Below are 24,873 nucleotides of genomic sequence, written 5' to 3'. Positions count from 1 at the left end.
CTGTGGAGTGCATAGGGTTTAAGAGGGGAAACACCTTGGCATTACACAAAGACAAAGGGCACACCCATTTTATATCTCCTTGCCATGAATGGAAGTTGTTGACTTACTGATATGATATACACATACAGATACGTACTCATGAAGATATTTAAAGGCATCTTGATTGTTCTGTTTACTGCATTTCCCCCCTTCTTCTAGAATAATTATCCACAACTTGAATAGAAAAATTGCTCGCTAGTGCAAAATGCTTAATCATCTCTTGGTCCTGCCTGGGCGGCTTTTGTTGACACTGATAAATATGCAGTTCCAGATGGGTACAGCAAGACTCTCACCCAAAACCCTAGGAAGATCCGTTCAGGCTGAGACAGGCTGGGGAAGGCTGAGCATCCCGAGACCATCCCTCCCTAACAGAACAGCTGCTCCGAGCCCACAGCTTGTCTCTGTTCCCTTCAGGGCATGATATGGCTGTTGTTCCTGAACTGTTCTGGCAGGGTTGTGAAAACACAGTAAAACCGTACAGAGACCAACGGTACCCGCCGCCATGCCCGACAAAATCTTGCAGGTGCTGCCTGCCTTTGGCTGGGGATTACCTGGTGAGAAGGGAAGCTTTCTGTTGTTTGCTTTAAGAATTTACAATCCGATAAAACAGACGGAATTTCCACTCTCACCGCTCAGAGCCTTTTAGCAATCACTGGAAACTTGGCTTTCTTTCTATTTCTAACTTCCCTTAAGCAAAGAAATCCCAACCCCACAGATCCCGGGCCTAATCTCAAACAGCGGCGTTTTCTGACATCCTTAGGGCTTTTCAGTAAGATCTTAAGTGATTTTCGCCAAAGTGAAAAGCTAAGGAAGAGCAGCGCCCTCTGGAGGAAAATGGGGGCATGCAGCTGGCTGAGAAAGAGTAAGAAGATGGAGTCCAAAATAACAAACAGATCTGAGGTCCTCAATCACTTTTACCTAAAACTGTATGAGTGTCCATATTTGGTTTGGTCCTTTATATGACCAGTGAGAACCAGCGGAAACACTGAACGCGTGACACTCTGTGCAATTAAACGGATCGGTTATGCAGGCTTTTTGGGAAGAAAGAGAAGAGGTGTCCGTCTCTTGTCACATAGAACAGTTGTCCCTGGGTCTTTGCAGTCCTCCTCGCCTCTCTGTGGGATGGCTCTCGGCCTGATTGCTCACAGCCTTGGATTTTAACTATCTAATACTTACTAAATAACTGAAAACTAGAATATGTGTTGCTGAAATATTCTCATATTTTAAATTTTCAAGGCATAGTAATCACTCGTTTTATTTTCATTAGGTTTTTTCTTTAGAATATTTTTTTAGGTGCATGGTTATTTTGCCTTTGTGTGTTATGTCTCTGCAGTGCCAATGGAGGCCAAAAAAGGGTCTCATACCTTTTGGGACGGGAGCTACAGATGGTTGTGAGCTGCCCTGTGGGTGCTGAGAATCCAACCTCGGTCCTCTGCAAGAGCAGCCAGTTCTCTAACTGCTGAGCCATCTCCAGCCCTTATTTTTATTAGTTTTTTAAAAAGCACACAAAGCCATGGGCTTCACTATAGCATGAGATTCCATTTTTATCCTCGTTCCCAGAGGAACAAATGTAATTTGCCTATATCTAACTCTTTTTTAATCCTCTGTGTAATATTGATATTGTTTTTAGTTTTGTACATTAGCAATTTTCTCAAAGTCATAATGCTTGTTTTTCTTTCCATTCAACAAATATCTAGGGCTGGGGTGGAGCCCAGTGATAAAATGCTCGGCTACCATATGCTAGTCTTTCCTTCAAGCCCCAGCATCCCATACATAGAATAAAAGTCTGCGACCCAGCAGCTAGCATCACACAATAACCTATACCCCACTTGCCACACCAACCCCAGTAGAATCTGTGTGACAAGTTCCACAGACGGAGGCGTTTGACTTCAAAGGGAAGAGGTCTCCTGGAACCGGTTTGTGGAACTCTCTAGCCGGAGAGAAATTATTGAATCATAGTTCTCATGGCAGTCTGTCTGCTTCTATTTCCTTTCTATACTTATGAAATGTTCCTGATAGCCTGGATAGAAATTCTAAACAAGAAAATTGGCTAAGAAGCCATCCCCTTGAAATGGGGTCACTGGCCATGACCTCTTCTCTAAGAGATTTAGTGTTTTGCTTCATAATCATTTACATAATTATAAAATAATACCTTGATAGAATATCTTCCCGACAATATATGAATTTGTATGGCTATGTGTGTGTAGATGAGGTTGTGGTATAGAAAGCATTGCTTAAGTATAGTTTTAAATTGAACTTTGAGGATTTTTCAAGAAGACAAAAGTTAGACATTAGTTAAGGATTACACATGAAAATTTATGAACTTGGTCAGGACCTAACAGTCATTCATTAACTATAAGTGACTTTTTGTACTTGTTTGGCGTCATAATTGATTCTTTGAACCCACTGTTTAGTATCTAAGACGTTATCTGTTTTGGTCATCATTGATTCTTTAAACCCACTGTTTAGGAAACGTAATACCTGATTGATTTTATGCTTTCCTATGCCAAATGATTATGATAACTGTTCTTTGTAACTGCTACGCTGAACACATCTTTTAAGAATTGTAATACCTGTTCTTCTTGTATAAAACCCCTGTTTGAGAGCAGCAAAATACACTCAGATTCAAACTGCCCCTGTGTTTGTTTCTGTTTGTCATCACCGAATCCTCACCCACCTAGTCTTTGAAAAACCACGTCCCAGAAAACCCCATCCCTGGCTGGGGTGGTCGGTGGCACCCACTCAAAGATTTGCACACGTATTCACAACCATGAGAGCCACTGAGATAAAGCCCAGCACTGGACACATCTACAATAGTGATCAAGGACTGAATGGAAAAACCAAATGTGCTTTTCCCCTTGCACGAACACTCACCCAAGTAATGAAGTAACCAACCATCCTTAGCTGCACAGCCCAGGTGACCCTAAGAGACTATGGCTATGGAGCAAAGGAATCCAGTCTCAGAATTTATAGCCCTAGGTGCATGACATTTCTGGAAAAGTCAAAAGTACACAAATGGAAAGAGATGGGATTTTTTTTCAGGTGACGCCGATGTTCATGGGACTCACATTTTGGTCAACTAGCAGCTGGCTCCGCCCTCTGATCCAAAGCTAATTTTATCGGTTGTCTCTGGATCGTCAGAATGCAATCAAAATATCATACGACAGTCGGTCAGTGTTCCATGGCAACTTCTGTAAAGGGAAGCATTTAATTGGGGCTGATTTACAGTTTCAGAGGTTTAGTCCATTGTCATGGTGGAGAGTGTGGTGGCACACAGGCAGACATGGTGCCAGAGAGTTCTACATCCAGATCTGCAGGTAGCAGGAAGAGAGGGCTACAGGGCTTGAATTGAGCATTCGAAACCCCAAGGCCCACCCCAAGTGACATACTTCCTCCAACAAGGCCCCACCTCCTAATCCCTCCCAAGTAGCTCTACTTTCTAATAACCAAGCATTCAATTACATGAGCCTACGGGGATCATCCTTATTCAAACCTCTACAGAACACTGTTGAAATGTTCACATGTAAACAGACGTGTTCTGGTATTGTCTGTGAGTATACATATCCACGTGGGCTCTTGAGCAGTGTGACCTGACTCCAGAATTGGTATGGAGCTATTTAGTTTGAGTCAGGAACTGCAAATCTGTTTATCATGGGCAAACCAAGGAGGAATACATAAGGGGGACTCTCCTTGAGCTCCTAGATATTCAGCATGTTTTTTGCAAGGACCTTGAAGCATTGCCTATGAGTGTCTCACTCAGGCACTAAGAACTGCATCTGGCTTATGCGTACAGATAAATATCCTTACCAGGACAGTGTTACTGGTGGTTTATGGACTATGGGGACTTTTAAAGTTGGACTGAATGCATTTCTGCATTATGATATGGTTACAAGCCTAAGGGGACCAGGGAGTGGGTTAATCGAGATGTGAGAATTAGCCAATAAGAGGCTACAGATAACGGGCCAGGTAGTGTTTAAAAGAATACAATTTGTGTGTAATTATTTTGGGTAAAGCTAGCTGTGCGGGAGCCGAGTGGCAGGACGCAGCCCGCTGCTCCTCACCACAGTGACTAATACATACAACTAAGTGGATGAAAAACTGACATTTTCCTCTAGGGGCTGGAGTTGTCATTTTACACCACATCCCCACTCTCAAATTAATAGATAAAGAAGATAGAAAACAGAAGAGTTGTTTCTGAACTTGGGAGATGCAGTGAAGGTAGATGGGGCTTTGGTTTCTGGCTCAGGCTCCAGCTAAATGCTGGCAGCAGAGGAGAGAGGAGGGGAGTTCAATGTGTCACACACACCAATATAAAGAGAGTGCCAAGGGCAGCAAGGAGGCTCTCTGTAGAAAACAAGGGACTGTATATGGCCATACCCGGTCATCTTAGTGTTTCTGGAAGCTACAGAGATAGAGTCTGGGTCCTGCAGATCAATGTTAACACTTAAATCCCCTTTCCCGCTAAAATTCACAAGTTGAAGCCTCAATCCCCGAGGGGATGATGTATGGAGATGGGGACCCCTGGGAGATAGATTTAGAAGCAGTCATGACTGTGGGGTGAAGTGAAATGAGTATCTTTTGAAGCGTAGGGGGATCAGAGCACTCCCCTTTCTTCTGCCTTTTGAGGACAGCAAGGTAGCTGCCTGCAAGTCACCAAGAACAGGGTCAGTCTGCACTTCATCTGGAACGTCCTAGCCTCCAGAACAATGAAAAACAAATTGCTTTGGTTAAGCCTCCCACGCTACGGTGATTTCTTACAGAACCCCAGGCAGAGCAAGAGAGAAATTGGCACTGAGATTGCTGCTGTATTAAATAAAGTGTGGGAGCTGCTGCAGGAATAGATAATCGAGGATGGAGGAGTTCTGGGGTGCATGCAAGAAATGTGGACATTATAGGGTATTCTATGAGGGTTCAGAAAACAGAGGAGCTTCTGTCTTCTTACAGACAGCTGTAGAGACAGCTTCTGTCTTCTTAGAGAATATGCCGTATACATTGGGGCCTGGAGAGATGGCTCAGTGGCTAAAAGCATCTGCTGCTCTTGCAGAGGACCTGGGTTCAGTTCCCAGGACCCGCATGATGGCTCCAGTTCCATAGGATCTGACATCCTTTTCTAGCCCTCAAGGGCACCTATACATACCTATGTGGGTGCACACACACTCAGGTGCACACACTCCTTTTAAAGAAAAAACCCAAAATAATAGTTGGAAAGAAAGTAGTGTAAGGGCCATTCTGGGCGGCCTCAGAGAGACATTAGGAACACACTGTTGAAAAGAGGACATTGTACAGAGTGGTCAAGAACCTGGTTGGAGTGTATCTGTGTTGGAGATTTTGGTGGCAGGCCAAATTTGCAAGTGAAGAAATCAAATATTTCGCTGAGATTTCTGGGCAGAGTACCAGGAAAGCAGTGTTGACGAGGTATACAGACAGCTCCCATCTTAGGGATATTTTGACTTGTTTTCATTTTTCCTTTTTGCTTTCTGATGATGTGAAATCAATATGCATTTGGTGGAAATTGTATTTTGAAATTTGATCCTTTCCCCCAGATTAGCTATACGCAATGCTGAGCAGCAACAGTGAGCTACCAATCACAAGAGCCAACAACTGGCGACCCTCAATGTGTTGTGTTGCTAAGCTACCATGCCCGTGGATTAAGGTACTTGATGCATCTTTGACTCAGGGTATTTTCAGTTTACAATGACTCTGTCAGGAAGTAACCATTGTGAACTGAGGGCCATCTGTGTGATAAAACGTGAGCCCAGAGAGGGGAGTTCAAGACTTAGCTACTAAGCAAAAGGGCACCCAAATAGGAAGGCTTTGGGTATTCTCACCTGTCAGGTGGTAGAGAATGGGAGACTAAGTGGAGACGGAACCTAATGGTGTGGCTTCTCAGCCACGATGTGAGACGAACGTAGGTGTGAACCATGGTCCTAAAATTGGTCACTTCTTCAGAAGTTGTGATAACTATTCTTGACTGTCAACTTGACTCCATCTGGAACTAACTAAGCCCCAAGCAGCTAGGTACACCTGTCAGGGACTTTTCTTAATTGGATCATGTCAAGTGGGAAGACTCATTTTAGCACAGATCTTTCGAGGAGGCAAGATCCACCTTTAATCTGGGCCACACCTTCTGCTGGCAGCCTAGAGAAAGGACGTGGAAGAAGGAAGCTTTTGCTCTTGGCCTGCTTGCTCTTTTGGCAAGCGTCCATTCCTTCGATGGCATTAGAGCCTACTTCTTCAGGATTCTGGTGTGTCCTGAAGATCAGCCGAGACATCCAGCCTCACGTGGTGAACAACTACTAGACCCTGCATTGGTAAGACAGCTACTGTTGGACAACTAGAATAGCTTCTAAGCTGTTTTAGTCACACACACACACACACACACACACACACACACACACACACACACACACACACACACATCAGTTCTGTTTCTCTAGAGAACTCTGATGAATACAAGGGCCAGGAAGAGTGATGAGAGCATGCCAGCAGAACCCTGCCTGTTAGCTCCAAAGGAAAACAAGACAAGACAACCAGACAGGAGGGAAGGGCCAGGCTGCAGAACCTGGTATGCATTGAGAGAAATAGCAGTCCACGGGCTATTTGGAGACCGGAGCTGCTTCTCTTCCTACAGCTGAGGACACCAGGTGGAGCTGCCAACAGCAGTGGGCAGGGGCAGGATCTGAAAGAGTTTTTTGGGGCAAGGCACCTTCCACAGCTTGAAGCTGAAGGGGAAGGACCAAGCCCAAGAGCTGATTAGTCAGCTCTGCAGAGACGTGAGGTGACTCTACCACCCAATGGATCTAGAAGGTGGAGCTGCTGCTCCCACCCTGCAAGGACAGCTTCTGAGCCACGAGGCCCCGTGTCAGTTCAGGCAGGCTAATGAGAAGGCTGAGGCCAGGCTTGGCAGCGCAATGTCTGAGCGTGCAGCAATGTGGGGAGCAGAGCAACCAAAGCCGCAGCTGTAATGAATTTGGCAGTGGTTCAAGGGACACAGGGGAAAGGACTGCCTCCTTGAGTGAAGAGGAACATGATTTGTGAAGATAAGAAGGGCCTTCCAAGACCTTGGGAGGAGGGTATCAGGCTGAGCCACTCTGGGGATGCTGGCTGTCTGGGATCAGGTGTGCGGAGCTGGCTTGTTTCCGACTTACTGTGGTAGAAATAGTTACTTGTTCAGCAAAGTATGTTAGGAAAATGACCAGTATGGCAGAAAGGAGGGAAAGAGAAAAATCAGATCAACCCAGTCAGCCACAAGAGAGAAAATGCCGCTTTAATCAGAACTACCTGGAAGGCCTTAACTTCACAAACGCTATCAACACCATTGCCACACACGCTATTAACAATGAAGCCTGTCAAAAGCAGGGACGAGGTCGATGATCAGCAGTTTAGGTCTGAAGTGAGTTTACAAAGGCTATGCTAAAACTTCATTTACAAACAACCCAATGTTACGTTCTTGGCATTTCGGTTAACCAGGAAAGGCTGAGCCTCATTCCAGTCCACGGCCCCATGCCTGGCCTCAGCTTGAAGCCACCAGGGGTTACCTGTGGCCCTGGAGCCCCCTCTCCACTGTTCAGATTTGGCACATATTTTAAATTTTATTTTACTTTCACATTTACACGTTTAGGAAGACTTTTGGAGAAGAGGGCTGTGGCCTTTAGGAAAAGCTAGCACAGTTTCTCCCAACCCTGGGCACATGCGTGTGCCAGAGACTTCCTCAGGTAGACCATCCAGTCATCTGTAGCAGCACTTGGCTGCTGGTTGGCAGCTGACACGCTGATGTGTCTTTCTTCTTGCTGGGGTTGGCCTCAAAGCCTGGAGGGCATGTTGCCAGACTGGCCTCACCCAAGATTTTATTGCTGTTGAATCTGATTATCCAACCGTGGCCTTTCAGTCTGGAATGGCGGCACTGTTAGAACTGGGGCTGGAGGAGCCTGTCTGTCGACATGAGCGGACATGGCAGTGTGGAGACAGCACTGGATTCTGCAGGCCAGGCATGGTGTGGCCTGCTTGTCGTCAGCAGCTGCCTGGATCTATCCAATGGAAATGCTTGGTCTTTCTCCCCTTTCAGGACAGTGAAGTTCACGGAGGAGACAGGTGGGAGAGTCCCTGCTGCTCAGTCCAAGATAAAATCAGAAGCCAAGGCAAAGGCACCCAATTCCACAGCAGCCTGCGTTCCCAGGACCATCCAGTTCTTCCTTCCTTGCGCCAAGTTCCAAGTCCCCAAGGATGTTCCTGAAACCCCCCTCACTTTCCGGAAAGGAATCTCTTCTGCAGAATGAAGCAGGTGCTTGGAGGGTCAGAGGTCTTAAAAAAAAATAAAAAACAGAGAGAGAGAGAGAGAGAGAGAGAGAGAGAGAGAGAGAGAGAGAGAGCGCTAGCCTGGATCTTGAAGAGACTGCTCAACCTGCTCACGCTGTTCTGGAACTATCCCCACCAAATGCCACAGGGCCTCAAGCTCGAGGGGCATATATGATCTGTGTCTGTGGTTATAGTTGTTCCAAGGCGGAAGAAAAAAGGTATCATTATGACTTAGATTTGAGTCTGCGTGGGCTCCAGTAACTTCTGCAGCCATTAAGCATCTCGATCTCTCTTCAAAGTGCTGTGTCTGTACAATCCACAGGTCACGGGTGACACCACCTGGCCACTGCTGAGCTGCCAGTGCCAATGACAATGTAACACCGAATGAAACAGCTTCTAACACTGTCTGCTCTGGGTCTGCCTGCCAGTCTGCAAACAGTCTCTGCTAACCTCTCATGGAGTGATGGCTAGTGACCTTCTAATGACACAGGGTGGTGAGGGGGGCGGGCATATACGACACAGGGCCCTCAGAACATCTGACATCCAAGCTCAGACAAGCAGAGCCCAACGTCACCTGTTCACAGAACCACAGAAATGTTGAAGGGAGTTCCATTTCTGTGCTAAGACCCCCCCCAACTAGTCAGCCCCTGACCTAGCAAGAATTCAAGGGTCATGCATTAATTTAGCAAAAAATCTGGCTTCTGATACCCAAAGAGCTTAAAGTCCCCTTCAAAGCGTGCGTAGAGGCGCCGGATGTCGCGTTTGCTGATGCCCAGGAAGTAGTGCTCCACTTTAGTTCTATTGTACAAGGTGATGCCTGGAGGGATCGTGGGGTACGACACCAGGTGGTCTATGCCGGCCTCTTTCAGGATATACGGAGCATCCTCCTCCAGGGTCTCGTGGTGTCCGATCACACTGTACTTTATCTCACAGGGTGCACAAAGCTCTACGTAGGTCACCCAGTGGATGATATGGTCCCCAAACTGAAGGTCTAACCATCTGCGGTTTGGGTCGCCTAAGTAGCGCACAAAATCTTCAAACTGGATCCCCCGAGTCTCCGTCCGGTCTTTCCTGTACTTTCTAATAATGCCAGGGGCGATCTCATGCCTGTACCAAGGCTCAAAGCGTGGATTGTGAACAAACTTATCCTTAAAGGCGGAAATCAGTCTTTCGAAGGGATCTCTGACAATAAAAAACTTGAAGTATGTTTTCAATCTGAGGAAAGATAAATAAGAGACAAAACTGATGCTCTGGGAGGGTAGAGGAGGTAAGAGAAGGAGTAACACCAAGCTGGGCCTGTGAAAAGTGTCCCCCACACGGTGTACACTCTGTACTGTGCACTGAACCCATTCTACAGGTAAGGAAACAGAGACTTAGAAACCCAAACTGGGGCTGGAGAGATGGCTCAGTGGTTAAAAGCATTGGCAGCTCTTCCAGAGGTCCCGAGTTTAATTCCTAGCATCTGCACGGTGGTTCACAGCCACCTATAGTGAGTGGGATCTGATGCCCTCTTCTGGCACGCAGGGATACGTGCAGATAGAGCACCGCAGACATAAAGTAAGCCTTAAAAAAGAAAGAAAGGCAACCCCGACTGCTCGAAGCACTAGCACTCTCCTTCTGGGACGGATGTGAGACTGTTTCATTTGGCTGGCTCAAAACGTTAAAGCTTTTACAAGTCACCAGGGCTAGAACTGTAGGTCAGTATTCACCGAGGCCAGAGACTGATTTTATGAGCACAGCTTTAAAGATTGCACCCCAAGCTGCCAGCAGCAATCAGCGTAAGAGGAAAGAATGGGAAGAAGGAAGAGGAGCCAGACTGTATACTTCCAACAGGGAAGGCATCCTGAGCGAGCTGCCCGGAGTGGCTGCAGCAGAGCAGAGGCACCGGTTGTCAGGCTTGTGATGGTGCTGATGGTGACAAGGACAACCCTCTATCTGTGGCCATACTACACTCACCTGAAAACCAGAAACTGTTGTCCCCGATTTGTCTATCTTAACTCAGGGACTCCCACAAAGCCCCATAGAGAGGTCTTTAGAGCCCAGAGGGACAGTCTACACCCAGGGTGATGTCTGACCAAAGTTATGAAGACCGAGTTACCCAAGGGAAAGTTAGACAACGAAAAACAAAGGGCCGACAAAGCCAGGGAGGGTCAAACCCAGGTTCCACCTGATACTGAGGGGCAGCTCTTGAATTCTGGCCCCTTCAGTGAAGCTACTTTGGTGTGGGAAGTCCTTCTGTATATGTGTTGCTTTTATTGGTTAATAAATAAAGAATCTGAAAAAAATAAATAAATAAAGAATCTGCCTTGGTCTGTGATAGGCTAGAGTAGAGTTAGGTGGGGGTCGAGGGGGACTAAACTGAATGCTGGGAGAAAGGTGGAGTCAGGAGACACTTTGTAGCTGCCAGAGGGGAAAGATGTGAGCTGTCAGCTGCAACCTTGCCAGTAGGCCACGAGCCTCGTGGTAAAATTTAAAATAATAGAAATGGGTTAGTTTAAGATATAAGAGTTAGCCAGTAATACGCTTAAGCTATTGGCCAAACAGTATTGCAAATAGTATAGTTTCAGAGTGATTATTTCAGGTCTAAGCAGCCGGGAACGAACGAGCAGCCTCCCACAGCCCCTCTTCACAGCTAAAATGGGAGAACATTCTCACTCATTAGCTGCTCACTCTACCGCTGCCACCGTCAAGGGGGCTCGTCTCCTGCACCGCCTCTGATGGACCTGCTCACGCGATGACCCCAGCGGGAAGTACTTGGGAAAGTAAAGCAGCAATTTCTTTATAATGGAGAAACACCCTGTTTAGTAAGGAGCCCATAAAACTTAACAAAATCCAAACACAAAGTACTGTCCACTTCTGGCAATAAGCTGATGCAAACTCTAACGGCCTTTGTGACAAGGTGGGGAAAGGTATTCTGAAATCCTCAGGAGGGCCCTTGCGCTGTGGTGAGCAGGACACGCTAAGGATATTGTTGGCCGCTGCATGCCAACATGAAACAGTTGGCCCTGCGGTCCTTTGAGCCGAGTGCATCACACCACAAATACAAACTGAGCTTCGGCCTTTGCTGCAAGAGTTTTGGCCCTCCCTCGTCCCCTCTGAAGAAGCTGCCCTTACCGCTTCTGAATTCCTGTCTTGCTGAAGGAGGAGAGACGCGGAAGGCCATTTTTCTCGTGGTCATGGACCACATTTTCGGGGATCTCTTCAATGGATGAAAATGCTCCTGGGGTAAACAAGAGGAGAAGGTGAGCATGAACTGGCTCAGTGTGGTTTTTAGGGGTGCCTGTCCATGTCATTTCAGGCCCCATAACCTTCCCAGCACACATGAGAAGCCCACCCCCTCCAGTGTCCATGTGTGCCCCTTTAGATTCCAGCTGTTCCTGCTGCAGGGACTAACAGAAAGAAAAGCAGCTGTTGTGTGTGTGTGTGTGTGTGTGTGTGTTTTATACATCAGCTAACTGGAAGAAAGACATGTGGGGAACGAAACAGACAGAATACTGACAGCACACAGCCCCGGTACTATACCTAGAGGCTAAACCCTCCCTAAAAAAATGAAAGAGCTTTTCTCCTCTGAGATGGCAAGAGATGCTGGAAGGGCGTGGCCTGGAGCACAGTATCCATAGTCCTGGTCTCCACGACAAGGCTGTGCTGGTGTAGCACAACACTATTAGACCAACGGTGTTTCTCACAAAATGCCACAGCAGCCCTCATGGCAAAAGGCAAAGACACTTGATGATGAAAAGCCCTGGCTAGAGTTTGGGTACCGGGGCAAGGAGGACATACTTGAAAAAGCAGGGGGACCAAGTTTTTGTAGGGGAGCTGGGGGCTGGGCAGACCTTTCTCTTCCCAATATAGACGAATGGAAACGAAAGGTGCTGGGACCCCGAGGGCTTAGCCAGCGTCTGTGAGCCGTAACATTTAGCCTTGTGCTGACTCTGTTCTGCCAAGCTTTGAGTCCCCACAAGGAGAAACTCTCCTGGGTCACCTGTGCAAGAGGCACAGCCTCGACTCATTCATTCGTTTCTCTCCCAACCACTTCTGCCCTCGTATGGAGCACTGAGATGTGCCCTGGTCCAAAGGAAAAGCCAGCTCCCCAGGTTCTGGCAGGCAGACAAAAACCAGCCTTCCTGGGAACTTGTGTAGTACTTTCCCCATACTAAAGGAGCCATCTCCCTTATCACGGGCAGGACAGATGCCTAGCGTACCAAGACAAATGCTGGCCTCTAGGCTCCCTTAGCATCACAAATGCCTGTTACACAGTTCAGAGCCCATGCTGGCATCCAGGTTCTTGTCACCTTTTCCCTGCCCTGAACTTCTCCAGCTCACGGGTGTCCCTCCCGCAGCTACTCATTCTCCTTAGAACCCTGCCATTTTGGCTATGCTATCTCTCTGTCTCCCTCTTTGTCCCCATTCCCCACCCCCACCATCAACTCTGCTCTGCCCCTGCTTCTCTCATGGCCAGGTCCAGTCTGCTCGCTATGCTTATCCTTCTACGTTTTCTGCTCTGGACCCTTCCAGATACTGCTGGCTGTTGTCTCTCATATCTACAATAAAACCTTACCTGTAGCCTTAGCATGGAGCAGTTACGTCATCAGTTTATACAAGGGGATGGTGGAGGACCTAGAGCTTTGGATCCATGCCTGGGCCCACTCACTGTCCAAGTACACCGGGCGCCCGTTGAGGATGGCCACTAGGGATTTCCAGCTTTATACGACCTGGAAAGCCCACGGCTGTGCTTTTTGCTTTTGTTTATTTTTTTCCTCTTTTAGGAAATAAGATTATATAAATACATGTTGTTTTAGAAATAAACAAGCTGGCTTTCTCTACTAAACAAAGTAATGAGTTGGGTAATAAAAGCCTTCTTTAGATAAGTTCAATTATTATTCTCACTAATCATTTTATGGGTATTGATGTCAAGGAAAGGGTTCTTTGTTTTCAATTTAAATAATCTGTAACTGATACATAAAACCACAGCACATGATTCTGACAAACACAGCGAGTTTGTTGTGAGTCTTTCTTGTATGTTTTGTTGTCAATTTGATTTGTAGCCTTGATCTCCGGTTCAAAAACTCAGCACACTGGTCTGTTACTTCAGGAGCACAGTAACTTCAACTGTGTATCCAGAAGATGAGGCTTTGTCCTTTTTGCCCTCCAGCTGATCTGGACAAAGGGCAAATGGCAGCAAACGCTGGCTAGTGTTGCCAGGAGTAGGCTTGGGATCTATGGGTATGAGGCTGAACCACAAGAATCATTCCCCAGGTACTTGGGGTACCATTTCTGACCAGAAGTTCCAATGCTGTTTGTTGGAACTCAGCCAGCTGGAGCTGAATTTGAACAGACAGGCGATAATTATTTTAGGTCAGTTTAGATGAATTGGGATTTAATAAGCATGTGTCTACACAGAGCAGTGAATCATCCAAACCATAGTGGATGAACTCATTTTTCTATGATTTAATTTGTTCCCCAGTGAACATCAGATTTTCTGAAGCAAGCTAACTTAATGCTTTATGTTTACAGAAGAAGTCTACCCAGCCAGCTTGGTCTATGAGTGAAGCTGCCTGAGGCTCAGGGGGCTGGAGTCTCCTCCCAGGCTTTGGCTGTGGGTCCTTTGACTACAGAATACCTCAGAGAGTGTGGTGGCCTCGAAGTACTCAAGACACGTGCCACGAATAAGAAGGGCTAATTGGGGGTGGTTAAACTTCATAAGCTATAGCTCCGAAAACCCAGGAAATCCTGCCTGTGGCTCTGTGATCCAAACATCCCAGTTAGAGCCACCAGAGGCCGGCTGGGAGTATAGCTCAGCAGCAGAAGACTTGCTTGCCTAGAACACACACAGCCCTAGGTTCCATACCTAACACTGTAAAACAAAACAAAGTTAGCTCCACCAGCTTTTAAAGGAAACCTTCGGGAAGACTGTGGGTCTTTTATGAACAAACCATAGCCTCCGCTGATGCCACCTTCCCCCACCCCCAGATGCCACACGCACCGTTCAGGACGATCAGCACTTTCTTCCACTGGGTGTTGCCCACTTTGGGAGTCTGACAGAAAAGAATCCTGTGCTTGTCACACACAAATATTCGATCGAGGACAAACTTTGAGACCTCAGTGTGTGAGAGGTTCCTCAGAGCCTCTTCCCGGCAGGCATTTCTGATGAGCTCCAGTCGTTCCAGATAAACCTGGGGCTGGTCAGGATGGCCATCTGAGAGCAGCTTCCCCGTTGGCTGCCAGAGAGAGGGACAGAGGAGGCACAGGATCGTGGGTATGAAGCAGGAGAGAACCCCAGAAGTCCCCTTTCTTTTGCTTTCCTTCCATTTCTAGAGTGATGACTGCCACCTTCTGCCACTTCCCAAGCCCTTCCCAGCCCCTTCGCCACAGCCTTGCTGAGCTCTAAAGATGCACAGGGACAGGTGGCCAGGAAGACAGATGTCCACTTGGTCCCTGTGACTTCCCTAGAAGGCTGCCTTGATAAGCCGAGAAGATGAGAAAGCTGAAGTTCCAAGAGAAGAGGCCGTGTATGGGCTCTCTCACAGGAGTAGTCCTGGGCTCAGGCTTATCCCCATCTTCCACAGCCCTGAAGGTTAGCAGGACCATTCCCTCCACAGCAACTAAGCCTTCCTGGGTGTGTGACAGTTACAAGGTCTTATGGGGATACCCAAGAAAGTCTTAGCTGAGTGTATGTGCATGTGTGCATATGTGTACATGAGCATAGTCCCCGTGTGTAGGGGAGAGGAGGAGTGTGGACTGGAAGAGCAGAGGGGCATGGATGGGAGAGGAGCTGTACCAGTAACACATGGACCAGTGTTCAGGAACCCTTACTGATCACGACTTGGGTGTATGTGTGAGTGTGTATGTGGTATTTGGGGGTCTGCCCCTGTAGGAGGAGACTGCTCGTTTGTTTCCCGGCTGCCTGGATGTGAATAATCACATAGAAACTATATTAATTACAATACTGTTTGGCCAATAGCTTAGGCGTCTTACTAACTAGCTCTTACATCTTAAATTAACACATTTTTGTTAATCTGCGTATCACCATGAGGTTGTGGCCTACCGGTTAAGTTCTGGCTGGCATCTGGCACCTCTACCACTCCGCCTACTTTCTCTCTACATCTCTGTTCAGATTTCCTGCCTGGCTTTACTCTAAGCCACTAGTGGAAACAGCTTCTTTAATAACCAATGGTAATAAAACATATTCATATTATACAGAGGGGAATCCCACATCATCTCCCCTTTTCTTTCTAAATAAAAGAAGGTATGTGTTCTCTAAGAGATATCTTGAAATAGCACATCATTTCCCCCCTTTTTTTCTAAATAAAAGAAGGTATGTGTTCTCTAAGCGGTATCTTGAAATAGGAAGGGACCACGACAGAGTCATCTTTTCCCGGATGTATTTTCTCAATGGGGCCCATGCCTTGAACTGCTTTGCAAATAGCTCACCTGCCCTTGTGGTATTCTCAAAACACATATTGAGATATTTTCTATTCAAGATGCCCTTGGGTTATCTCAGAAGAGCTTTGCAGACCTGACCTTTACTACATGAATGTCTTGCTGACAAGAAGCCACAACAGCCACCTGCTCTGGTTGGAATGTCTGCGTTCTTACTGAGTTCTAATTAGCCTCGTCACACTGTGAGCCAGGCAGCAACCTGCCCTTTTCCCTAGGCCAGTCCTGGGATGACAAGCATCTTTAGCAGTAGATACTTCATCCCTTCAGTCCTAATTGTGACCTTCTAGACCCAGCATGAGGATTGGCAAAGGGAGCGGCTGTCCTGAGTATATCCCTGTCCCTGCACAGGGAACAAAGAGAATTACGTGTGAAAGAGGCCCTGCAGAAGAATACATGCAGTCAGTACCCAGGCATCAAGGACTCCATGAAAGCTGACTGCCTGGGTTGAGTCTATTATCTGCCGTGCCATCTGGGGACCTCTCCCTTCTCATGGGTTCCGTTGCTCATTCATACAGATTGGAGGCTGATCCCATGTTTCCACTCACCCCCAAATTTCACTGGGACATAAACCTTTTCATATCCTCAGTTTCTCCCTAACCCTATTCAACATATTCCTTCTCCCAGTGAAGGCAAGACTCCATCAGTCAGGAAGGGGTTCAGCACAAGAAACACTTACAGAGGACCCGTGGTGAGGGATGCAGCATAGAGGACCACTGACCTCACCGAAGCCAAGCTAAACAATGAATGGAAACACAGAGGAAAAAGCCAAGGGACTCCGGCTGGAATGACCTTTGCTATCTCTTATCCAAATGCTCAGGGACAGAAGTGCATCTGATTTGGAACTTTTATTGGATTCTGGAATATTTCTATCCCCCAAAAAATAGATATCGCAGGGACTCTGGTCCAAACCTGAAATTCATTTTTGTTTTATATACACCTGAAAATAATTTTATACAATTTGGGGAAATGAGTCCAGGGCCTTCTACGTGTTAGGGAGGAGAGTAGCATTAAGCAATAACCTTAGCAATAGAGAATATTTTAAATAATTTGATGCATAAAACAAAGCTCCATGGCATGAAAATTTCCACTGTGACACTACTTCGGTGCTCAATTTCAGATTGGGTAGTTTTCATATATTTGATTTTCAGATTAGGAATTCTCACCCTACACTATCAATCTGGCTGCAGTGGCATAGTAGGAACCTGTGAGAGACGCTGGGGGCAGCTGCTGCCATGTGACAGGGCCACTGTGCAGTGTACCCTCAGGAAAGCAGTGTCCCGGTCAGCGGGACAGGACTTGTACTCACCTTGGTATCCTCAGGAAAATGCTTCTCTCTTCTGAGCTTCCCTGCTTCCGGCATGGTTGTCAGGGAAACAAACTCCTGTTTGGCACTATATCCTGGAAGACAAATGATTCAGATATATTCTCACAGGCACCGAACATGAAATTGGTGGGATAGAATGCCACCTCTAGGAAAGGCTGCATCCACCCAGACATTGCTTCTGGCAAAGGCAACCTAACTGGGGGGGGGGGGGGGTGTCAGTCAGTTTAAGAAAGGGACATGGAGCAAGTGAACCTCAACCAATAGAATGAGCCATTACCTAATCCTCACACCTTTTCCAGGAAAGAACTAGGAGACTTAACTGTAAAATACAAAGCCATGAAACTTAAAAGAACAAACAGGACAAAAGTCCTTAGAACACTAAACTTCATCAAAGCTAAAAACCTGTACTTTATAAAAGCCCATTTGAAGAGGAGGAAAAGACAAGCTGCGGACAGGGAGAAAGCATTTACAAGCCTCACACTCAGAAGACACAAGGAAATCCACAGGTCCAGCACTTAAGAAATTATAAACAAGCTGACCTGTGAAGGAGCACCTCACTGAAGATGTTCACCATCCCTGACCACAGAAATCAGAATCACAGGAAGAGAGGACCACAGATCCAACAGCGACCACCAAAGGCTGGAATGCAGAGAAACCTGGTCATGGAGACAATGCTGTAGAGATGAAATACGGAATAGCTACTTTGGGAAAGGGTCTGGTAATTTTCTTGGAAAAAAAAAATAAAACAACAATATGGTACAAGACCCAGCAATTGTGTTTCCTAGCATTTATTATAGGGAAGTAAACATTTATGTTCAAACAAAAACCCATAGACAAATGTTTACAGCAGCTTCATTTGTTACATCCTCAAACTGGAAGTGGCCTGTGTGCCCTTCAATAGGTAGGTGACTAACACACAGGGATACACCCACAGCGAAATACAAGTGAGCAATAAAAAAGGCAAAATTATCACTGATAATGCTACAAACATGCAAATGAACACTCTAGGGAGTCACGTGTGTGTTGAAAAGTCAAAAGGTCACAAGCTAAGGGCGATGTTGAAATGACACAACCGTACAGAGGCTCAGGAGCTGAGGCTAAGGAAGGGGGACGTGGATGTGACTAGAAAGGTCAATACACCAAAGGGTGACATGATGAACCCTCACGGTGACAGAGGTGTTCTGCACCTGGGCTGTATCTGTGCTGGTATCCCGACTGCTGTGTAGCTCTGTAAACAGTTACCTTGTGAGGACAGGAGGTATATTGAACACAGGATCTCTCTATCCTGTGCTATTTTTTTTTCTTTAAAAAAAAAAACAACTTACGTAGGTTATTCTGCCTGAATGTATGTCTGTGTGTATCATGTGTGTTCCTGGTGCCGAAGGCGGCCCAAAAGGGGGGCACTGATACCCTGAACTGGAGTTACAGATGGCTGTGGGTTGTCATGGAAGTGATAGGAACCAAACCTGGGTCCAAGGGCAGCCATTGCTCTTAACCCACTGAGTCAGCTCCCCAGTCCCTCAGTGGTCTTTCTCACAACTGTATGCCACTCCTTGGTGACCACCAGACCATGCCCTCACCCAAATTAATTTACAAATAGAAAAGCAAAAACGAAACTCCAGCAGTCAGGCCAGAGTTTCCATGTTCCTGTCAGCAGTCACGTGACTATAAGTCAGCCCAGAGGGTGGTTTACAAGCCATTCAGCCGAGAAGACTTGAAATAAACAGATTTTGTATGAACCTTTCAAGTAGAATCTGGACATAATCTATCACTTTCTGAAAACAAACATGCTTTCCATGTCTCACAGAGACATAAATATACAATAAAAGCACACGAAATACATAAAAGTATTGCTTCCCTTAATAAAAACGTCCCCCGTCTTGGTTCAGTGATGCCTATATGTTGCCTGCTTCGCTATAGTCCCAGGCCATCCCAGTCTGGCTATTCTTCTAAATTTATTACTTTATTTGATTTTACTTTGTATGTATGGATTTTTTTTTGGTCTACCTATGTATCTGTACCACATATGTGCCTGGTACCCAAGAGCACCAGAAGAACTGGTGTTACAGACAGGTGTGAGCTGTCATGTGGGTGCTGGGAATCGAACCTGGATCCTCTGGAAGAGCAGCCAGTGCTCTTCATTGCAGTGCCGTGGTGACCTCACCCAGTCAGGCTGCTGAACAGCTGCCTCCCTGCAGCACACAGCATCTGCCGACTGCCGCTTTGCTGCTCCTCTGCACGAGAAAGAAGGTACCCTACTGCGTCCTAATACAGCCCCGCTCCCACACCTCAGTTACTGGGCTCTACTACAGCCCCTGCTTCGTGAACCCCACAGCCATCTTCCTCTTTGTCTACATTTGTGTAAACGTGCAAACCTGGCTGGAAGCTACACGCACAAGCTGTTCTGAGCTTGCCGAGGGATACAGGCGGCCAAAGTCGTGAAGCCGCCTGCCCCAGTGCTCCTAGCTGCACTGCAGGGGCGCTGACACCTACACTGACTGGTCCAACCCCCACAGATTTAAGCTGTCACTTCTGAGTGTTGACATGCTAAATGGATTTGTGAAACCCGTGTTTCCTTTTGCTCTGGGTAGAGGGAAATGTGCTCTGAATGCTGAGTAACTGACTTGCCCCTGACGTCTGGAAAACAACCTATTTCCCATGCTCAGAGCACACAGAAGGCCATGGCCACGGAGGAACCTCTCACCCTCCAGCCCCAGCTCGCCTGTCAGTCACGACCCTGGTGTGAACATTTTCATGATTTGAGGCCCCTGGATTCTCTCTCCAGCTAACCCAACCCAACCTGACTACAGACAGAGAAAGCAGAATGGCCTAGTTTTTCCTTTCTGTCCTTCTGCTGGAGGGGCATTCTCTTCAGAAGCTGCTAGCACTGCTGCTGGGACCAGAGGTCAGTCTCTCTATTCTGCCCCTCAGAAGCAAGTCTCAAGCCTCAGGGTGAAGGGTTGTGATCCCCGAGGCATGTTTGGGCATCTTCATGTCTAAGACTATGTTTGCTAACAGTCATAATGATGGCTGTTTCTGAGTTTGAACAAGATGTCTACAATTGGGAATGGAGTACCACTTTGCTTTGCCTTTCTAAAAGTGGTCACAACTGTCCCCCTAGCTGTCTTCTGTGCTCTGTAATGATGCTGCCTCCTGCCTCTTAGCTCAGCCACAAACCCAAGCTATGGGCGGCAGGCAGACATAATCCAAAGTCATGGGGTCTGCACTTCAGCCACTTAGAAGCAACCTGAGGGGTTGCAATCAGGCCTAAGACTGAAAGAGCAAGTCCAACAGATAAAAGAAAACTATGTGGACCAACTCCAGGATTGCTTATTATTTCAAATCTTAACAAATCATGCCACTAAGTACTTATCACTGGGTTGGATTTATTTTCCTTGAAACAATCTGGTTATTAACACCTGATTCTTGTTCAGTAGAAATGATATTTGCTAAGGACAGATCATTGCACAAGTATCAATATGGCTTCTCTGCTGAGCTGACAGAAACCACGGTAGCATCAAAAGCAGCAAGCACGGATATGTAGCAGGTCAGAAGAGGCAGGGCAGATGGGTTCTTGGCTCAGTCCATGTGGACAGGGAAATCATGATGGATGGGTAGGCATGAAGAAAACACATACACAATGTGGCCGGGACTCCACACCAGGGATCCAGCTCCAAGAGAAGAGAGCCAGCGGAAAAGAACTCAAGGGCAGCCAGCCGTGTTACTGTCTTCCCTGAACACCAGAACCAAGGGCCATCTGATAAGCATAGGAACTTCACTCTGGGAACCACTGGGCTGTAAGTTACCTCCTCGCAATGATATCATGTGGGGCCCTTGGTACAAAAGCCAAAATGGCTTGAAAGCAAACAACCCACAGCCAGGAGTTCAAAGACATCTCTGATGTTTCCCAGAGACTGAGAGGTGGGGGTCAGAGGGATCCAGGGTGGAAAACAAGAGATGTCTGCAGCATCCCCAGCCCAGGGTCCCCTTTGATGCCTTGGGTGGGCACTGTATACTTCACTTCCAGACTCTTCATCCAGGCCTAATCACTCAGACTGGTAAGATACTGCACGCGTAAGTTTATTCAGAATTAAGACTGAAGAATGAACCCGATGAACAATGATGCTTGTGATCTGACCAGATACTCTGAAGACAACAACATACCCTCTGAGCCATGACAGGGAACTTGTATTTTAAGTCCCGTGACGTCTTAGTTTACAACATACTATGGCGTGAGGGCATTTTACCCTGAACTTCATGCTGGGGTAAGCAGGGGCTAACTGTGCCCTGCCTCTGAAGGCACTCAAGAGTAGGCTATATGACAACTCCAATGTCAGAGTGTAGAGGAATTGCCTATCGTTAGTCTTAGGGACAGAGCTGTTTGGTGAGCTAGAGAGCTTTTTTGTCCCAGTTAAAATCTTGAAGGTGAGGCCAGCAAGGTGGTATCTTAGTTAGGGTTCCTATTTCTGTAAAGAGACATCATGACCACAGCAACTCTTAAAAGGGAAAACATTTAGTTAATTCCACATTAATAGTATGGAATATTAATTTAAGATGTGTTGCATTCGTTTATGCTGTGGAACATTTGTTTAATGAATCAAGGATTGCTGAATTCTTTTATGTTGCATTTGTTCAACTCTGAAACTATGTGACTTTGTCTAACCTTTGATTGGTTGAATAAAGAGCTGAATGGCCAATAGCAAGGCAGGAGAAAGGATAGGCAGGGCTGGCAGGCAGAGAGAATAAATAAAAGGAGAAATCTGGAAGAAAAAAAAATTGAGAGAGAAACGGAGGAGGAGAGGAGTCCAGCCACCCAGCTACAGAGCAAGCCATAGACCTGAGTAAGAAGTAAGGAAAGGTATGCAGAAATAGAGAAAGGAAAAAGCCCAGGGGCATGACATAGATGGAATGATTTATGTTAAGGAAAGCTGGCTAGAAACAAGCCAAGCTAAGGCTGGGCATTTATAAGAAAGAATAAGATTCCGGTGTGGTTTATTTGGGAGCTGGGTGGTGGGCTCCTCAAAGAGCAGAGGACTAAAACAACCAACAACATTACTGTTCAGAGGTTTAGTCCATTATCATCATGGTGGGACACGGCAGGCAGACACGGTGCTGGCGTAGCTCAGAGGCCTACATCTTGCAGGCAGCAGGAAGTCAACTGTGAAACTGAGACTTCAAAGCCTGCCTGGACAGTGACACGCTTCCTCCAACAAAGCCACACCTCCCAGAAGTGCCACCTCCTTTGGGGGCCGGTTCCTTTCAAACCACCACAGGTGGCTTGGTGGGTAACGAACAGTGCCAGCTGTCAGGCTTGATGACCTGAGCTCAATCCCTGGGACTCACACGATGGAAAAGAGAACCACCCCTACCAGTTGTCCTCTGACCTCCACTAAGGAAGGCTCATACGTTTACTTCTTGGCTTTTTACTTTCAGCGTCTCTTCAATTTTTGCAGTTCAGGTCTCTGCCTTCTGAGAGCAGTGAGCATAAGCCCTGCTACCTCCCAGGACGGCGAAACTGCCTTTACCAGAGCCCACTGGGATTAAAATGCAAGAGTGTGTTTTTTAATTTTTATTTTTGCTTTGCTTTGTTTTATTTATTTATTTATTGTTTTTCTTTTGAGATGGGGCCTCACGTGTGCTCCACCTGGTCTCTAACTCACAGGTGAGTCCCCAGCACGGGCTTCCAGAGTGGCGAGAATGGAAGGTGTGTCATTTAACTATGACTGACAGATGTCTCACTGAGATACAGTATACACTGTCCTGGCTTTTAAAGCAAACTAAACCACAGACAATTTAATGGTGTGAGTCTCCCTGCCGTGCCTGTGCCTTCCTTACTAAGAGACAATATCTAGGGATCAGAAATCACATGTTCTTCTTGGGGTTTTAGCTGTTCCATATTTGGGGCTGGTTCCCACCTCAGAAATCTGACTTTTATCTGTGCCATCAGAGAAGGTCACAGAACATGGCAGCTGACTGTGAAATGCCTCCAGGATGAAAACAATTCTCTGCCTTCACGAGAGATCACCACACTGACTGCTGTCATCGCTAAAATCTCCGAACCGTGACACCGAGATCCTGCTCAGACTCCCTCCTTGCTCTAAGATTTGAAGCTCACTCTTCTGATGGAGCCCCAGCTCCCAAGCACCATGTGATGGCCTGGGATCCAAAACAGCAAGCGTAACACCTCTGCCCCGGGCTGTGCAAACCTCGCCAGCTTTCTCCCAGGAAGATGACAGGCAGGTGGTGCCCAGTGTTAAGGGCCTGTAATTATCCCTGAGTGTAAACCATATGGGCTAACTTTGGGGTTTCCTTCTTCTTCCATATCCCCCATATCTGCTTCCAGTTTTGTCTCTCTGCTGGGAAAGTGGGACAGAGAGGATAGAGAATTGTGGGATGTTAGATGCCCTTAAAATAGCTAGGCCATAACCACGGTTCTTGGTGATATAAAAGGAGCCTATAGCCAAGTGGTCAAACTACTGTTGGGCACAGTGATACAGGTTAGTTCAGGTCAGCACAGCCATTAGATGGAAGAGGTGAACTCTGCTGGTAGAGACATACCTCTAATGAGCTGTGTGCTGCAGAAGGCGGCACACAACTGTGCTCAGCTCCCGGGAAGGGCTTCTCTGGCCAATCTACAGCACTAATGAGCTGTCCCCACATGAACCATGCCCCTCCTCTCCTCGGCTCCTCCACTTGGCCCAGAGGAAGTGGCACAGAACCGAAATGCAACATCTCACAACTCCTTGCACATGGCAGCCCACCTTTCACTAACCAGACCCTCAAGCCGCTATCGTCAGACAGGGAGCGCATCTGTGTTGTAAGCAGACACTGAAGTTAACGAATGGCAAGAACACGAAGCAGCTTGCCTGAGAGCAAACCTAGCCCTGTGTCATCTTCCTCCATCTAGTAAAGGGTGATGAGATCCTACAACAGCCTCACTACACACATTTAAATAACCCTCCTGCCAGGATGCCGAGGACAACCAGCGACCGCATGTCGCCAGTGTGAAACAGCTGCCACTCTGAGCAAACACAGCTGGGTTTCTCAGGATGTGAGGCAGAGCCTGTGACAGTTCTCGCTGCCAGGGGCTCAGAGGTGCAGCAGGAAGAAAGCATCTCTAGCCCAAAGGTGATACAGTGACTCAGCCACCCAGAAAGAACCTCTTCAGGAGGGCCTGAGCATGGCCATCTCCCCGCCCCTCCTCTCTCTGGTTTCTGTTATATGAAGACGTTGGAAGCCCACTTGTAACCTTTGGTCAGGACAGAGGTCCTTTATGCTTGGTGACTGAGCACAGTGCTGCAGGAGAACTCCACTTGCCATAAACCCATTCTGCCATGAAGCATACCTACCATCCGGGTCTTTAAAAGTCAACGTGATGAACTTGCTGGCCACCATGAACATGAAAACCACCCAAAAGCATGCAGCCAGCAGCAGCCACTGGTGGTGCATGTTGTCAAACGGGAGCCATTCAATGATCCTTCCTGGAAGACACAAGTGAGATGCCTTTGTCACTTGAAGCAAAAAAAAAAAAAAAAAAAAAAGTCACACTGGTGATTTCAATTAACAGAACCCAAATCATTAAGAACACTTCTACTTTGCTAGAGTGAGTATTCTGACTTGACATTTAATTTAACATTTCATATTTAATGAATATTACTGAAGGGCCCATCTTATAATTAAGTCAACTTTCAACACCCAGTGGAGGGGAATGACAATGAGCAACTATCATTCTGGAATCCAGGAGATTGTGCTACTGCGGATCTGCCTCCTGATTC

At 46.9% G+C, this 24,873-nt stretch overlaps 1 protein-coding gene across 2 annotated transcripts in view; it reads right to left on the bottom strand.

Annotated features, from left to right (window-relative positions):
- Positions 1–7,287: 7,287 nt before the first annotated feature.
- Chst10 (carbohydrate sulfotransferase 10) overlaps positions 7,288–24,873 on the bottom strand; it is a 30,677-nt gene continuing 13,091 nt past the window's right edge. For both annotated transcript variants that reach the window (XM_075980375.1, XM_075980376.1), the window contains exons 3-7: positions 24,448–24,579; positions 17,081–17,172; positions 14,318–14,552; positions 11,449–11,554; positions 7,288–9,549 (exon numbers count right to left, since the gene is read on the bottom strand). In XM_075980375.1, the coding sequence (XP_075836490.1) occupies positions 9,012–9,549; positions 11,449–11,554; positions 14,318–14,552; positions 17,081–17,172; positions 24,448–24,579 (1,103 nt within the window). In that variant the 3' untranslated portion in view covers positions 7,288–9,011. The remainder of the gene's footprint in view (positions 9,550–11,448; positions 11,555–14,317; positions 14,553–17,080; positions 17,173–24,447; positions 24,580–24,873) is intronic.

The sequence above is a fragment of the Microtus pennsylvanicus genome, chromosome 7 (assembly GCF_037038515.1).
Source record: "Microtus pennsylvanicus isolate mMicPen1 chromosome 7, mMicPen1.hap1, whole genome shotgun sequence".
NCBI classification, from domain to species: Eukaryota; Metazoa; Chordata; class Mammalia; order Rodentia; family Cricetidae; genus Microtus; species Microtus pennsylvanicus.
The sequence above is the reverse complement of the archived record's forward strand: the minus strand, read 5'-3'. Positions and strand labels throughout refer to the sequence as shown.